Source organism: Sebastes umbrosus, chromosome 4 (assembly GCF_015220745.1).
Source record: "Sebastes umbrosus isolate fSebUmb1 chromosome 4, fSebUmb1.pri, whole genome shotgun sequence".
NCBI lineage: Eukaryota > Metazoa > Chordata > Actinopteri > Perciformes > Sebastidae > Sebastes > Sebastes umbrosus.
In genome coordinates, this window is record NC_051272.1 from 19,326,401 (window position 1) to 19,345,280 (window position 18,880).

At 40.9% G+C, this 18,880-nt stretch overlaps 1 protein-coding gene across 1 annotated transcript; it reads right to left on the reverse strand.

The window, feature by feature from the left end:
• Positions 1–353: 353 nt before the first annotated feature.
• On the reverse strand, positions 354–16,421 carry LOC119487347 (protogenin B-like). Its single transcript, XM_037768147.1, has 19 exons — positions 16,224–16,421; positions 15,137–15,436; positions 11,728–11,872; positions 11,451–11,584; positions 11,066–11,362; positions 10,725–10,884; positions 10,371–10,618; positions 9,579–9,743; positions 9,039–9,344; positions 7,985–8,170; positions 6,006–6,101; positions 5,712–5,898; positions 5,318–5,445; positions 4,678–4,848; positions 4,068–4,250; positions 3,239–3,362; positions 2,995–3,133; positions 2,760–2,867; positions 354–2,678 (listed from the first exon to the last, which is right to left on the reverse strand). The coding sequence occupies exons 1-19, from the start codon at positions 16,288–16,290 to the stop codon at positions 2,286–2,288; spliced, it is 3,537 nt and encodes a 1,178-aa protein (XP_037624075.1). The 5' UTR covers positions 16,291–16,421; the 3' UTR covers positions 354–2,285.
• Positions 16,422–18,880: the final 2,459 nt, after the last annotated feature.

Sequence of the window (18,880 nt, forward strand, 5' to 3'; positions counted from 1 at the left end):
ATTCACAAACCCTTAAAGTGTGTCTTACAGCTGTATTTCTTTCTCACCCTGCATACAGCTGGTGACCATGGTGTTCACACTTCATGACTTTATACTGATTATGGAGTCAAACATAGCTCTACATATTTACACACAGTGAATGAGCCGACACAGCAGAAATACTGTAGATTTCTCTTCAGTGTGAAAAGGCTTAAAAAGTGTGAGAATACTATATGTTTCTAAAAAGCTGTACATGTAATATGTAACTGTATATAGTATACACTGTTATTAAAAATATTCCTTATTATCTTAACTTTTCAATAAATATTTCAGTCTCAAACATAATCCCAAGGAGACAAAGTGCAACACAAAATGCATTTTTCCAAGAACAATTTTATTATCTAGTATTTGCGATCATCTTGAGTATCAAAAAAGTCTGTTGCAACAATTCAACACTTAAAACAATTCGTTCTGTTGCTCACTTTGGATTAAAAGATGTTTTTTGGTATTCAAAAGCAGAAATATAAAAAAAAAAACATAACTTAAATATAAACATTTAAGTCTACACTCTAAATCTACATTTGGCACCTGAGTTAAGTCAGCAAAAATAATCTGCGGCTTTCAAATGAACCTTTTATATCAACGCATTACACAGACAAACTATGAACTTAGAACCAGTCTTATTAATTTAGTAAAATGTCACATTTAAATTGGGAAATGTTTTTGTTTACGACATCATGCTAGAAAGACAATCTAAATTCAAATTTCCAATGTAACCTACGTAGGTATCATTCAGGTGACATCTCATGGTGATAAAAAGACAGCAGAACAATTTGACATCTCAAGCTTTAAAATAAAAAACTATGTTAAAATGCCTTTCTAGCAATCAAAACCATTGGAAATTATATCACATTTAAATGCAAATAATGTAAATGAAAACCAAAGAAAATCACTAAATAACAGACACATTTCTTTGGTTAGGATTATTTGTATTATAAAGATATAAAAATTGATTATGTTGCTCTTCACACAGAGGGTTTCCATTTTGATAGTCAGAATCCTTCATTGTCACACCTTGGACAGGAAATATTATGGAGAAAGAAAGAGAACTCTTCGCCATGCAGCAATATTGGTGATAGGTAACAGATGATTCTCTTAACAAGGAATAAATATCATCATCTATCACTGGCAGGACAAACTGGATCTTTGGTCGGGTGTCAAATATTTCCACCTCACAGTACCAAGGATCAACTGAATGAAAAGCCATACCCATCTGAGGAAGGAGACAACTCTTTGGATAATAGCATCGGCATCACCGCTGCGTTTAGCAATGGTCTAGAAGGCAAACGGAGCACAAGCCGGGGAGACTTGTGCTAAAGCTTTCACCAGAATAAACCATCAAGAAAATGTACACTGAGAAAAGCATTCAAACCACCATTCTAAGGGAAATTTACATCATTGGTAAGAACAATATTTTTGGCAAACGCACCCTTAACGTATATCCTCTCTATTTTTGGTTGCCTTAGAATATCTTTTGTATTATCAAAAACTCTTTGGGTACAATTTTTCCCATCTTTGGATTTCATCTTCTTTAGTATGCAAAGCCCTTTCGATATTAAGGCCATGTTAAAGCTTTGAGTTCAGTGCACTGGAAATGACAAACCATATTGTATGATAAAGCTCAAACAGTTTGACGATATCTAATGCACTTGTTATTTTCACAACATACATCATTCAAAGACAAAAAAGCTCTTTCAACCGTGAAAATAAAAGTTCAGTGGATTTAAAAAAATGAGGACCTCCAGTTAATGACGCCCCAACAGAGGTAACAAGACATGGCAAAGAAATGTTTTCACCTTGTCCCCTGAGTCTGAGATAATACTGCACAATATATGGTGAAAAGGAGGTAGTAATGTATACACAAGAACAGAACACGGAGGTAGATAATCAGTCAAAAGGGCCCAACTACTGTACACCCTCTGCTCCAGTGGAAAGTAATTAAATATAATGAAAATGTATCACAGTACATTTTTGACATTCTTTTTAACATTCATCATGGGTGAGCTTTGGTTTAGGACAGACAACGCCAAACAGGTAAAAAAAAAATGGAAATAAAATGTTATAACAAACATTCATACAAAATCCTGAGGTAGATCCGAAGCAAAAGCACATTTCGTCCGTCGCAGCAGCTGGCTTCCTGATCCCTTGTGCCTCAGGAAATAACCGAGGGGCTCAACTCAGGAAGCAAACGAGGTAGAAGTGGCGCAGCTTCGGCTGCTGGAGAGCAGATCTGGGCCGGGGTGATGTCAGGATCCGACTGCTTGGGCAGGACGAGAGCCCTCTGAGGTGCAGCAGAAGCGGGTAGCATCAGGGGCGGAGTGATGGAGGGGATGGCGCTCCTCATTTTCCACTTCAAAAGACTGCTTCAGCTCAGCGATGGCACCGTCGTCCGGCCCAAAAGATTCAGGTCTGGAGCTTTGGCAGGTCGAAGGGTTGCTCATCTCTTCATTGCTTCCTTCGTTGGAGTAGTGTCCAGAGTCTCCCGTCTCTTGGCTGCCCTCGCTGGTGTGAGAGCTCTCTGAGTGATAAGGTCCGTAGATGATCTCCCGGGACGAAGGTGGCAGGGGCGCTGAACCTAAATGCTCCTCGTACCTCAGAACAGTTTTACCAGCCTCGTACAAGCTGGCTCTCCTCTCAGCCTAATGAGGTAGAGAAAATAGAAATTAAGAAATCTGACTGAAAAGAAAGCTGATTGAGCAGAATAATGTTGCACCACTTACATCACTTAGAGCTGGATTCCTGGTCTCCCTCTTGAAGAGCAGCCACCTCTTGCTTTGATTCTTGCTGCTGATTGGACCGGCACTATTTATGACCATATTAGCTCCGCTCTGGAACAAATGAGAAGATATATGAGAAATACTGATTTGTTATGGTCCATCGAACATGTACCTGTGAAACGTACATTTCTATTTCTGAAACCAGAAGATCAATAACTCAGTTTTCAGTTTGTCTCACCTTGGTATCTAGAAAGTGTTGACTTATCATGGGTATAAGGGCCTCCACATTCTCCCTATGGTGTTCTCTGGGCAGGGCCAAACCAGTATGTGGACCTTCAGCAGCTCCCACAGCAATGACTTTGTGACTGGACGATTTTCTATTAGTCATACAAAGATAATAATGTAAAGAAATGTCAGAAAAACCTAATTGTTTATGTTTTATAATATAATTATAAACAGTTTTAAATGGTTAGAATCAGTACCTTGGTCTGCCCTTACTGATGAGGATTACGGCACACATAACAATGCAGGCCAAGGCGATGCTCACGCCAACAATGATCCCTGTCATAGACCGCTGGTCTATGTGGTACAGACCGTCAGAGAAGACTGGAAGATAAACAACATGGTTTCAGATGGGAAATGATTACACATTAGTTACAATTATTTAGAGAAAATTAATATACAGAGGAGATAACGCTGAAGGAAAACAGAGGTTAATACTCTCCGCCTAGAAACTGCTGTTTAACAAACCTTCACATTCATCTATTGTTGTTTGCAGTTCATGATCAACACTGTGTGCAGGACTGATGTGTATTAACAAGTACACCAAGCTTTTATCAGAAAAAAACTCAACTTTTACAACTTTAAACCTGAAATATGAAAATACCATAACTAATTAAACAAAATTTGAAAAATACGTAAAAATTATATTAATTAAAAACATACAACTTTATGCTTTATTATGCCTATACTAAACCACTGTCTTGGTTATTAATTAATAGGGTTACCAAATGTTGCTGACCTACGCCTCCTAGTGGTTTGTTTCCTACCAGAGAGGAACTTTCATTCACTCTCCATTATGAATCCATACTGGTGTCAAAGTGTATCATGATTTAATAAAGCTGGACTCAAATTAAGCCTAAGTGGCATCACAACCCTAATATTACATTATAGCCAGAGATAAATTCAAACCATTTCATTTCAACCTAAGAACACTAACACCGGAGTATAGCTTCACCTTCATATGGTCATAAATTTATATAATAAATGGAACAAACTATCATGTATTCTCCAGTGTTCCCTGGTGTTTACCTGTTGTATCGGGGAAGCTTTCAGAGTGCCTGGGGTTCTTGCTGCGGTGGGTGTTTCCATGCTTCAGTGGCAGCTCCACAGTGTTAGAGAAGGGCCCGTCACCAACCAGGTTGGAGGCAGAGATTTTCACCAGGTAGACGTTCCCTGCCTCCAGCTTCTCCAGCAAGGCCATCGTGTGGCTTCCTGTAAACAAAAGCAGAAACACACAGCAATGATTAGAAACACAGAACACTGATACTGGTGCACTTAATGTTGCATAAATAGCTCTATACAGCATGCATGATATATTTACAGCTCCCCATGACAGGTACAACTGAAGCTGGAGAGTTAACATTATCTCAGGTATTCTACATGAGTAACATTAAAAAAAGTAAGATATATTTGTGTTTTGTTTCCTGGAAACAAAATGTTCCTATATGTTACGGGGGATGTGAGTGCTTTAGGTATATATTCAGTGATTAGTTTATTGTGCTTAATGGACTTTTGTAAATCTCTTTTATGGCATTACTTCGTTCTTTTCACTATTTATCTATGTAATGTTCTGATATCTTTCTAAAATTGCAACATGATCACTGACTTTACAGATAACTTGATCCAGCCCACTACTCACCCTCTCTCTGCAGTATTTGCCAGCGTCCAGACAACCAAGCTTTCTGGGAGGCGTACAGGATGGTGTAGCGTGTAACCACCACATTGGGCTCCGTGGGCTCCCTCCAGGACACCAGAGCAGTGTCGTCCTCGATCAGAGTCACTCGCACTCCTGTAGGTGGTTGGCTAGGTGCTGCACACAGAGAAATCACATTCACAATAAACAACACTTGCTGTGAAATATACTGAGAAATATGCAATTATCTGATTTGAATCCGGACAGTAGAGGAATGGTGGGATACACAAACAGCTAAGGCTGCCCCCTCTTAATCGATTAATCAACTATTCGATCATTTTGGTCTTAGTCAGACTAAGATTTCTTTAGTCGAATAGTCTTTTTTTTATGCATTTTTCATGCTAAATTACTTATTTCCAAGAAACTTATGATCACATCTCTTGTAAAAACAAGATTTAAAGTGGTACTTTTGAGTTATTGTTTGTGGAGAAACTCACAGATCTGTTGATTAAATCAACTTATCGATTAGTAAACAAAATCGTATTAGTGTTAGTCGACAAAGAACTTCTTTGGTCGAGGACCGCCCTACAAACAGCAACATAGTCATGACAAAATGATGTTACAGTAATTTACAGTAATGTATTACCTGCTGGCAAAGTCCGATGGTTAACAACTGAACTCCAGGGACTCGACATTTGGTCCACATGGAGACGCACAACAAACTCATAACGAGTGTTTGGATCCAAATTTTGAACCACCACACTCTGTTTGGTACTGTGGACAGACAACAAGCATACATTATGGGCTTTTTGCAGACAATAATCCAGAGCTATTTACTGTATAAAATGTGAAACTGTGAGGTTAAATTTCTGTTACATCAATACAAACAGCCAATGATAAAAGTACAAGGGCCATATCCACCCATTCACAAACATGCAGTGTAATGCAAATATGTATGCAACCAAACCAAAATAACTTTTGGAGGCATTATTAATCACGCCAGACGTAAAACACTACATTTTTGGGGGTTCTCAGCTTACGTTTGTAGGTAGCGTATAGCAGAGGCGTTGTGGGTGCCCACAGGTGTACAACGGACTGTATAGCTGACAGCCTTTCCAGAGGCGAAAGCAGGACGGCTCCAGCGCAGAGACACTGCAGATGAATTGTTGCCGAAGATAGTCACATGATCTGGAGGCGGAGGGGCTGCTGCCAGTTGGTCTCTAGCCGCTGAATGATGCAAACAAAATGCATATTTTCATCCCATTTGAGAAAAGGTTTGAATTCCATTTTTAAATTGTAAGACTTTTAAATAAACAACAGAGAAATGTACTTACACACACATCCCGGAGTGCTAACTGTTTGGTCTGTCTGATAGCCATCTCCAGCCTCACTGACAGCCAGAATCTTGACATGATACTTTCTCCTTGGATCTAGAAGACAAACAATCAATTTTCAAGGTTGGTCAAACTGACATTAAAATACATGCACAGAACATCTTTCTTCAAATGAATAGTCCAATAGGGGCCACATATTTGGTTAATATTGCAAAACTCTGAAAGATCTCTATTAAAATACCAGAAATGATGGTTAAAAAATAGATTAGCATCATTTTTTATATATTTCTTAAAAAGGCAGACACTTGGACAATTAGCTGCAGGAGGGGGACGTTTGTAGGTCATAAATGGCCGCTCCCCACACATGGACAATGCATGGTCTCCTGAGTCACCCCAAACTCTCATTTATCATGTGTTGTCATGTGTAAGGAGCATGAGAAAGATCAACCAGCCCCCAGGCCTGGTAAATATGGCGACATGATCAATAAGCTCTAGGAAAATTATCACAAAGAGATATTTCTACCTTTTGAAAGCCTATAAAGATTTTACAACTATGAACCCCTATCAGCACTAAAACACAATACAAACAAGACACAAAATTGGAGGGGAAAAACAGAGGTGAGATGAGGAAACTTAAAAAAATAAAGCAATTATGAGGCTTTATACAAGGCTGTATCAAGTACTGGCTAAAAGACATCAGAAAGATCATTTAACTCTCGGGGTGGGAAGCTTTGAAAATAAGCAATCAAATTTTGTTAAAACACAAAATAACTTGCAGAAAAGCTACCATTTCATTAGCTCCTAAATCAGACATTTTTAGGGAGTGTTAAGATTTGTTTTATGCCTCCAGAGTTAAAGGTCAGCCTATGGGTATTGACCAGTGAAGGCGGTGTGTCCAGGCCTGCTGTGGGGGCTGGGCCAGTGTTCAGCTGCTGGGAGCCTAGGCCCATGGGACTGGGGGGGTTTGACTGGGGTCACCAGGTCAGGCCAAGATAGAACAGAAGGAATCTGGGCGCAGGACTGTGGGAGAGGAGCTGGGCCCCTTTTGTTCCCCCTTTCACGTCCTTCCTACTGGCCTTGTGTTATAGCCTTAAACTTGGAGCGAATCAGAAAGAAACATGGCTCCAAAACAGTCAGTGATGTTATGGAATATGAAACCAATGACAGCAGCTTGTGTGATTATCAATATAGAATCAAACTGAAGGTTTTTTTTACAGATCTAGCAAGTTATTACTACAAAAACATTAAACAAAAAACATTTTACTAAGAATCTACTATTGCTATTTCAACTTTTTGGGTATGAATTGCGTAGGAACCACACTGTGCTTAAAGTATCCCATCAGTCAAAATGATATCAACAGTTTTGGTCATTATGGCTCTGGTTCATACTGCATATAGATTGCTCTGGGTCATTTGCATGGACAGCACAGATGACCAGTGGGGGCAGGGTCCTAATCCAGGACTGCTGTCTCACGGCTAGAGGTCAGTGGCTCGGTCCAGTTTCAGCCAATCCCAAGGGTCTTTGTTTGTGTGCTTCGGTGTCCAGCTAAAGGGGGTAGTGGCCAGGGTCTTACAGGGCAGGTCTGGCCCTGGGTAGAACACAATGGCCAGGGGTAATTATGCAAGCCGCGGGATGGGAAACGGTGGTGGGAGGGACATCTGGATCTTGACCTCTAACCCTGGGGGCCTGCTCTCACACAATACCGCAACCAGACTTGAGGGGGCTACTGGTTAGGCAAGAGGGGTCAGCCCATATTGATCAGGGCAGAGGGTGAAAATGCAAATGTAGGTTCCAACTGCCCACTGAATTAAAGTGGGACCCATTTGAGTGAGAACCAATCGGTCACTCTCTGTTGTCGCTACGCCAATTTAACAGGAAGAAATGCACTAACACAGTCAAATATACATGTTTTTTTCATCCACTCCACTATCCCATCATCTCACAACTACACAACTGGCAACAAGAGGGCTTCACTCACCAAGGCCACTGATGGTGTAGGTATACTTTTGAGCCTGCAGCTGGATGACGGGCTGCTCTGGTTGGCCTTCCTCGTGGTAACACAGCTGGTAACCCTGGACAATCACAGACTGTGGGGAGGTTTGCCAGCGAGCCACAATGGAGGTGCAGTTAAGCGGCTCAAGTTGAAGAGTAGGGGCTGAAGGCACTTTGGGGCAGAGATGGTAGACATGGGATCAATAAACATTCATATTCAAAATTATTGCTGAGCACAAAGGAAGACTAAACAAAAAAACAACAAGACACTGGGTATAGAAAAAGGATGGATGGATGGAAGATCATCTCATTAACATAATGGTCTGGGTGTGACAGAGTTATAATTTAAGCTTCATATTGGAAGAAAATGCACCAATATACACAGCATTTTGTTAGATTACTAGTTGATCAAGGTCTAGATCATCATGCTCTAGACCTTGATCTCAATTAAAAAAGTAGAATTCTTTCGGCTGTGCTGCTCTACATCGCCTAAATATATAACCAAACTTTTGAAAACAAGAAGTCCAGCTCTGGTGGACAAACAGCCACCCCCAACACACCAGGCCATGAAAAGAGGCTATTCTTTCCCCCCACATAGACGCCTGAGGCCCTCTCTTTATGACCCGTGACTGAGGCCACTCTAACATCACTGACAGCGAAGGGCAAAGGTTCCTGGGTAACCAACACAAAGACTGTGGGACAATGCTACAAGAGCAAACCCTACTCATAAGCCAGGCCACTCTGCATGAGCTCTAGTGATCCTCCCGGTATTCTCAGAGCAGCAAAACAGGGATGTAACAAAAGTTTGGCACCACGTGATTCCATTAGTCTATAGCATGAACTCGTTATTTGCTTCTTGCCCTGCTGAAGATTTCTGATTTTGACCATGAGCATAAATTCAATAATGCATGAAAACTTAGTCACATTAAGAGAGCAAAACTGCTCTATACACCATGTGATGAGATTGCATAGATAAGAAAAACACCCAGCTCTCAAAATACTCTGACAACATTTTCCTTTTCAGCCTTCTGCAGGTTTACCTTTGCTGCTGGAGGTCTTAGGTGTGCGGTGCGAGGTCCATGCAGAAGGCTCACACCAGCCCACGCGGGTTGCTGCAGCCATGCGGAGCAGGTAGATGGTGTCCGGCTGCAGGCCCTCCAGCAGATATTCGGTGCTGTTCTGAGGTATCTCCACAGAGGTGACAGTGCTGTCCACAGCTGTGCGATAGGATAGTCTGTATGCAGACAACCGACCGCGGCTCAACTTGGCGGGCAGCGGCTGCCAGCTCACCTGAATATCTGTGGAGCACTGGCTGGTCAGACTTAGCTCCGGGGTACGTAAAGGCACTGTGGAAAGACATGGATATAAATATACTTGACTCAAAAACTGTCATATTTCTATCTATTATTCACATAAATTTTCTGTTAGTGTGTAGAAAATTGTGCTACCACCAGAATGCTGATCCCCCTTATTTCCACTCAAAATGTGCTCTGTGCACACATCACTTGCATGCATTTTAGCTTAACTACCAAAGTGATTTATTGCAAGGAATGCTGGGAGTCTCAATGCTCTGTGCTTACCATCCTCCAGGGTATGTTGACTGACTTGGTCTGACATACGACTGGCTCCCATTGGCATATAGGCCACGATGTAAAAGCTGTAGTTTCGAGCTGGCTCAAGGTCATCGATGATATAACTGGTCGTGTCGTTGCCAATGACAACCTGGTATTCTTCGTTGTTTAGACCTGACATGGAACACATCGTAAAGTAGGTTAGGAAATAGGTTACGTTTATCCAAAGAAGAGACTTCTCTGAAAGGTTGTCAGACATGTACCATGTAAACAGTCAGTGTTTTGAGAGGCTCAATGCTGGCAGTTTCTGAATGTCACTCATCTTTTCTATAAACATGTGTAACTCAAGGCACAGCCACATAACTGCCTCCAGGCCTCTTAAAGCAAACCTAATTAAACATCTAAAACGTGTTTACAACGAAGGCAGATTTTACTTAATAGAGTTACCTAACTGTCACGTCAATGGTTGGAGTTGAATATCTCCTGACGCTACTGGTTTGCAAGCCTGTGAGGCTTTAAAAAGATACCCTGTCCCTTTAACTGCAAGCAGAATGAGCTGGGGAGTGGACAATGGGCTGGCTAAGCCTGTTGTTATTTCAGTGAAGTTGCCATTCTGAGTCCGCCTTGACCTCTGCTCTGTGCAGCAACAACAGATGGCCTTCGCCAAAGAAAGTTGATCACATGTGAGAGTGAGATAGCGTACCGTGGTTGAATGTCATCTTTTCATACCTTCATCTCTCCCGGTCCACAACAGCCCAAATGAAAAACCTTAAACAGAATGAACTGGTTCTATGGTCTCACCTTCAGCCTTCATATAGTGGATGGAGTAGGCGATGACTTTGTCTGCATTGTAGAGAGGTCTCTGCCAGGCCAGTAAGATAGCAGAGCTTGAGATGGTCTCAGCGTGGATATCTCTTGGTGCACTGGGCCTGTCCTCGGACATGACTACAATAAGGCGAGCCAAGGACAGCACAGAACCCTGCTCGCTCTCTGCCATACACTGATAGATGGCATCATCCTCGGGGATGATCTGGGTAATCACCAATTTACTGTGAAACAATAGGCAAACTATTAGCAATCAGTCAAGAAATTCAATCATATTTGATTAAGGCAGGTTTTTTTTCCACGGTACTTAGTTATGTTTGATTGCAATACCTGTTGTACATCTTAATCCTCCCATTTAAGTGAACCTCTTCTCCATTCTTTAGCCAGCTGATGCGTGGCGGGGGCACTCCCTCTGCTTGGCACATAAACCGGGCAGTGCCTGCTCTTGGACGGGTCTGGCTCTCGGGCCTTTCCACAATGGATGGTGGCACTGAAACAGAGGTGCGACAGAAAAGTGATGAAAACGCAGTCTATTTAACCCACAAAACACAAATTGTGTGGCATCTTGTACCTGAGTTTACATCTGCAAAAGATTTTGTTGTGTTATGGCATATGGAATATAAGAAGCAATGACAACCAATGCTGTGTAACTACTCAAGAGTTTACTGTACCTAGAACTGTGAGGTTGGCTGCAGCAATAGTGTAGTTGCGGGTCCCAGGGGTGGTGGCCCTGCAGAGGTAGACTCCATTGTGCTTGGAATTGACATCAGTAATAACCAGGTTCCCGTTGCCCAGCACTTTGGCGTTGTACACATCAATGGGTTTACTGTCAGCACGGCTCCAGGAGATGATGGGCCAGGGGTTGCCTGTGGCCACACACTCCAGCACCACAGTTTGGCGAAGAGAAACTGTGACATTCTGAGGTCCAGCAATGATTCTGGGTCTCTGACGGGGTTTAGGGCCTACACCTTCACAAGAAAAGGAAAATGTTAAAAATCAATTCCTTAAATAATATAATGCTTGTTCATAAAAATCCAGTTGATGCGGTCTCTGTACCTTGGTTGACTGTCAGTGTGGCCTCTCTACTCTTCGAACGGCTACCGATGTTAGTTGCCACACATCGATATTGTCCAGCATCTTCTAGTTGTACATTGTGGATCTGAAGGACTCCGTTGGGCAAAACCGTTATTCTGGGAACATACAACGGTAACATTAGGGTCAAACCGGAGGATATATGTGGACAGCAACAGAATTTGGGAGCTGCTACTAGATTACAAATGCATGATGTCCACAAAAGTATATAGGGAATGTATGATGGCGTGTCTGCAGGTACCTGTCTGTTCGTAGTGGTAATGTGCTTTGGTTGAGCTCCCAGGTGATAGTGGCTGGAGGGCTGGAGGTGACAGAACAGGAGAATCGTGCCACTGAGCCCTCAGTCACCACAAAAGGCACAGGATGCAACACAAACTCTGAGATACCTGTGGAACAAAAAATGATCAATCAATGCCGAAATATCAGCAGTAGAATATTATAACTAAAACCCAATGTATTAGCTTATTATGAAATCAATGAGTATTTGTTTTAGTGGTGGGCGACTGAATTAAATATTTTTAATTTTAATTCAGTTTGTCATTTTCTTTCAATATTTGGTAAAACATTATACATTATACATGCAAAGTCCTGACTTTGATGGATGTTAACTGATTGTATGAAAGGAATTGATCTTTGTGAGAGACCATGATCTTGCTTGTGTGCACTGTGCAGATGAGCTATCAGGTCCCATACTGACCAGCTGGTCCAATCAATGGATCAATAGAAGAATGACACTGAATGATGCATTGTTATAGATAAAAACTGATCAATTCACTTTGCATAATAAGGATTGCCATTGGGGATATAAAAAAAATATATCAAAAACAATGTTGAAATATAAAAGAAAACCCATTTTTTGCAGAAGTCAGGGATGACACACTACATATAGGCAAAAAACACCATTTTGTCAGATTTATGTTGCACATATTTTACAGCTATACATATGTAAATGCTATGCTTAGACCCTGCTATGTAGACACTGATTATAAGTATTACAAGTATAGATAGACTTGCTTTAAAATGACTAAAGCAACTGTGATCAAGTTGCTGAGTCACATTCTGTTTATGTGTTCAAAAGGTCTTTCAATAATCACCACAAATAAGCAAACCTCAATCTGCATTTGTCTCCAGAATACTCTGTAAGATATGACAATTGACCTTCATTCATTAAGGTGTAGACACTGATTATGTATAAATGTACTTGCTTTAAAATGACTAAAACACCTGTGATCAAGTTGCTGAGTCACATTCTGTTTGTGTGTGTTCAAAAGGTCTTTCAATAATCACCACAAATAAGCAAACCTTAATCTGCATTTGTCTCCAGAATACTCTGTAAGATATGACCAATGACCTTCATTCATTAAGGCGATAACTCTCTCCCTTCCCCCCTCACTCACAGGAAGGAAGTCAATATCATGTTAAAGAAAATCAATACCCTGTTCTCCCACTGAAGCTCCGCATTTAAATCCTTGAGCTTTGGGGACTTCCAAATTAAAGAGCAATCCTTTAATTCAAGACCTAATGTCATCAATATTACACAAATAAAACTGGACTACCTGCTAATGTGATACACATTAGGGGGTTAGCCTAAACCAGTGTGAATGATCCTTCAGGGTTTGTTTGTGAATTATTCCTCTGGACTATCAGTAGGTTTTACTTTAGTGTTAGTACATGACAACAGAACCCAATCCCAAAATACATGTAATATCTTCCAATGGCTAGTATTATCACGAAGTCTGGAATGATCCACCTATTCTGTCTCCAGACAACATGGCTGACTGGTGAGCATCATGAAAAGCACCTGGTAAGAAGTTAAAAACAACATGTTGTTTACTCTCCACTGGGAGATAACAGACCGTCTTCACTCGTACTGGGATCAGTGATGTAGATGGTGGGTGTGGCCTGCACAGACTGATCCGCTAATATGGTCACCTCTGTTGTAAAGAACAAATCAATGTCTAGGTCAAACAGCACAAAGGTTTCTCTAGAGAGGTCAAAGTTCGCTTCAACCCCCTGTCCATTCAATTTTAGCCCAAACTGGGAGCCAGATCGAAGCCAGTTTACCACTAGTCTAAAAAAGAGAGCCCTGTGATTTGTATGTTGTTTATATCAAATGCTACAGTACTATTCAATTATAATAAAGCATACTATTTTGCAGATATTGTGAGAAATATATGACAGATATGTGACACCCTCTGTGAATCCAAGATGTGCTGAAACCAGTGATGTAGTCCCAGAACAACAACGAAACTACCTCCTGAATGTAAACATGTTTTGAAAAGATCATCACTATTTACTGGAATATCAGCGCCCGTTCAATCACATGACAAACTGGCCTTTCTTTAACAAAAGGGGCTCTGGTTGACGGGGCAACAGAGGGACAGATCCAGTGAAAGGGATTGTGGGCCGGGAGAAAGAACAGCAGGGCAGCCCAGCCAGGGCAGGCCTGTGACATCACAAAGGCTTTCCCTGCTGACCCCTGACCCCCAGGACCTCTGGACAGAAGGGGAGCACAGAGGAGGCCCATCCTCCACTCCCCCGCCTACAGCTGACCGAAAACCTTTAACCCTTTCACTGACAAAGGCTGGACGACAGGTCAAACTTGACTTTTGAAGGTTTTTATGTGGTCATCTTATAGAAAACGGAATTTGTTTGTTGCCCTTTAATTAAAAAACAACAAAAATCATCAGAGCAAAGTTGCTGTGTCTATAAACCTATAAGATTGGTTTTCCTGTTTGTATTTCTATATTTATGAAGCTCTTCCTGTGTGATATTTGTATCTAGGTCTTCATAGTTTTGTACTGTTCAGTATTGAAACATATTGCCCCAAACTTTCTATCCTCAATGTCAGTGTCAAAATCAGTATATTTCAGAAGGCCATGCTAGTTTCCATGACACTAGTCATGGGATATCCCTTCTTAAGACCTGTGAAAAGTGTCCATGGTAGACCAGATCCATTGAATAGACACAGCTGTCCTGTCCACTGATATGTGGACAAACAAATGCCCTGAAAACCTCGCCTTTTCTTCTGGGGTGGTCAGGGTTACTCCAAACAAAGGCTAAAAGGCAAATGGCCTTTCAGAGATTCCTCTGTGTAGCAGACCATTCAGCAATTACACAGAGCCACAGTCTGCAGTGACAATGAAATCCCACTAACATTAGAAGAAAAGAGAGAAGGCTTATTTCTGACTTTTCGCGAATGTTTCCCGAGTACTTTCATAAGTGTTACTTTTCCTAAAAACAGGGAACAGGCCGTGTACTCAGACTCAGGGCTGCCTGTTGTGTTTATGGAGTATTTATGAGCTTTTAGATTGACTCTCCATCTACATTTAACTGTCTCTTAAAATGCTCCTATAACTGGAGTGACAGCTTTAAACTCAAGCATGACCAAGTCTGAATAACATCCAATAACATGGAAACCCAGGCTTTAGAGGTTTCTCCTCAGTGAAGAGAAAAAAAGAGCTGGGTGGGTGTACATCTGCTTCCCATCTCCAGGTTAATAACCCATGAACTTGCCATTCTGATGCCTGCATGTTGACACCACAAAGTAGATATCACCAACAAGTTTAACCCATCCTCATCTTGGTCCTAACAGGGGAAAACAGAGGAATAAAAGTCCATGTTGGCTTCACTCTGAGCTCCATACTTACTTGCGATAGTCAGACGTGATCTTTGGCTTAGGATAGCTCCATATTTGTTCTGGGAGAGGCACTGGTAGAATCCTTCATCTGAATCCTCCTTGGTATGTTTTATCTTTGGTATGTACAAGGAGCCGTTGGGCAGAAACTGTATGTGCTCACTTTCTGCCAACCGAACTCCATTCTTCAGCCACTTGATGGTGACTGGAGGCAGCCCGTGGGCCTGACAGTCCAAGACCGCAGGGTCCTTTGGTAGTAAGGTAACATCACTGGGCTCTGTGATGAAGGACAACTCGCTGAAACATAAAACACCTGGAGGGAAAGAAGGGAAACATTAGTAAAGTTATGTTCCTGAGGAGTGAAAGACTACAACCAGAGTTGGAAATGAACTGTCTACCTGCCACTGTGGCTGGTGGAAATGTTACCAGCCACTCAATACATTATTGTTTTTTGTCTGGTGAAGCAAATCTAAGCAGCCACTTGCATATTTTACCAGCATTTGGCTGGTGGCTGGTGCTAATTTCCAACCCTGACTACAGCTGCACAACAATAACTCTATAGACCATACATATATCATGTAAAATTACAAGAAAACTACATTGTTATTACAGAAAATGACCAAAAAAAAACATACAGAATGGTGTTGTTGAAATTAATTTCTCAGTATGACAGACACACTATGTTTAAAGCAGCTGTATCAGGGAGTATCAGGGAGTATTACCATATATGTTGATGTATAATGTGCTATCCTATTAAAACAACAACAAAAAACACCATTTATCTTTCAGGAACAGTGATGTATGGTGTCTGGTGTTTTCATATTTGCTGTCATAAATTCTAGACATGAAGTTTGTCAGAGAAACACAGGACTAATAGAAATGATATATAGTATAAAGTTAAACAAACTGTGTAGTTATGACCTCTTAGTCAATGTGGTTCAGAAAACAACAGTTTTTTTTATCATAATAGTGAGCTACATGAGTCTGTTTTAGAGAGGAGCAGTAACACTACCGTTATTATGCCATCAACAGTCCGTCCACATAATATCAGGTCAGCACAGTTATTGACAACATTAGTAGCAAAAAACAATAACACTTACTTGATAAAGGAAGAAACAAAACAAAAAACAACCAGTGCTGATAGACTTTCATCTTAAACTTCGCCATTTATCCGGATTTGTGTGTCATATTTCCCCCACACCGTGCACCGCCGCTCTCCTGCGTGCTGCTCCGTTAGATCCTCAATCACTACTGACTACTGGAGGACCAGCAGCAGGACCAGCGGCTATAGAGGGGCCCCACACACCGCCTCCTCACGCATGCGCAGAAGGGCACAGGCCAGAAGCAAAGTGTGTTTCAGAATAAAGTGAGGTCTGGGGACCCCAGGGGCCTCCAGGAGGAACTGACACAACACAGGTAACTGGGCAATTTCATTCAGTGCACCTAGGACAGGGGTCTGCAACCTGCAGCTCTGGAGCCTCTGGCTCTTTAGCCCCTCTCCAGTGGCTCCCTGTGGATTTTTAAAAAAGACTAGTGGAAATGAATAACTGTTTTTTTTGTTTACATTTTCATTTTTATTTATCATTGTTGTAGGTCGATGGTACAACAGAATACTAGGGCCACATTGAGGAAAAAAATACATTTGAGATTTCGAGAATAAAGTCAGACATTTACGAGAAAAAAAAGTCGTAGTATCATGAGAATAAAGTAGGAATTTTACGTGTTATTTTATTTTTCTCGTAAACTTCTGACTTTATTCTCGTAATATTAAGACTTTTTTCTTGTAAATTTATGACTTTATTCTTGTAATATAAAGACTTTTTTTCTCGTAATATTACCACTTTATTCTCGTAATGTTACGACTTTTTTCTGGAAATCTCAGATGTTTTTTCCCTCAATGTGGCCCTAATACTCTGTAGTACATTTGCACTGTGACCCTCACTGCATTATACTTATATACTATATACTTAGACTATAAACTGTGTTACCTTCATCACAATGATCAAATGTTTTGTGGCTCCAGACAGATTTTCTTTTGATGTTGTTTGCCTAAAATGTCTCTTTTGATTGTAAAGGTTGCTGACCCCTGACCTAGGATGATTAGATGTGAAGATCAGAGATAGTGATTTATTCCCTACTAGATCCTTACTTGGAGTTGAAACTGGAAGCAAAGATCTCCAAGAGGGTCATATGTAGGCTATAACACTACACTATAACCAAACAGGGTCTGTGTTGGATAATAACATGAAAAGATTATGATTTTGAAATGTGTTCAGAATGTGTCTCTGTATAATATGTTGTAGCATCCTGACTGGGACTCTGCTCCTAAAACCTAAATGAAGAGCTCACACACCTCAGCCATGCATGTATACCTACCTGCCTGTCTGGCTGCTGTTGATTCCATACTAATAGACATCCTATATTATAGAGTGATGCTGTAGGCTACAAATAACACAGGGAAACACATCAACTATTAACACTACAAACACACCACCGTAACCCTGTAATGTTCCAGTTGGAGTATTATAGGCCTACCATAGGAGATGCATAGCCCAAGTATCTATAGCAATAAACTCACAACTGATTATGACTGACACAGTATAACATGCTTAAAGAAATAATGAATGAAAAGGAATAAGTCGACCGGCCGATACACACGAATGTCACCCTGTTTTCAACTAGAAATCAACGTTGAAATCCAGGTTGGTGCTCACTGGGTATAGTTTCTCCCTTTGGTATCCTTGAGTTTTGCCTCTTCTCTGTGTCCTCCTTCTTACTAATATTTTGAATAATACTTCCAATAATCCATATTTTCCAAATGCTCACACTATATTTATAATATTGTCATTCTGTTTCTCCATGATGTTATTTCACTATTGCTTTTTCTGTCTAATTTATCTTTAAGATATCTATTGTCATGTATGCCCTGAAAGCAGGATCCTTCCTCTGTTGATTTCTGTTCCTGAGGTTTTTCTTTTTTTCCTGTTACACACTTTAATAGGCTACTCTATCAAAAAGTAAGCACAACTACAAGCCAAGTATACCTTTCTGTAGGCCTATAAGGCAAGAATACTTAGACTTTTCTGTATACTTGTCAGTATAAGTCAAGTATACTTTTGTTAAGTATATTGCTGATAAGTAAAGGGTAAACTGAAAGTATACTCTCTTCTTTTAAGTTTAAAAGAAGAATACTAATAGCACACTTGAATAAATTTGTTTTGGGTAAGGGAATGGTTTTTAGTGCAGTTTTTCCTTATCCAAACGGAGGGTCTAAGGATGGAGGAGAAGGTATGTTATATAGGCATAGTTTGTAAAATCCCTTTGAGAGAAATGTGTGATTTTGAGCATTTCAAACTACAAATTGATCAGTAATCAATTATACTTATTTCCTATGCAACTTATGAGATCTCCTTTTCTGTGTATCAGATATTTAAGACAACAAATATAAGATGAACATAGTGAATTATCAGTTACTAAAAGCCACTGGTAATGAGCTCACCCTGAACAGCATCTGCTTCCAACATAAAACCTGGTAATTATGAGGAGATATCGATGGCTGCAAGTCAGCTGCCTAATGAATTCAGATATTGATCCAGTGACCGTGCCTTTTGACAATGACCCTCCTCCCGTCTCCGGCCCTCATTCAGTAGCAATACAATGGGCTCCAGCTGTGAGATCAGCCATGCTGTATCAGCAAAACACCCATCACATTGGTAGCCTTCAGGTAAATGCAGTCATCACATTCAGAACGGGAACG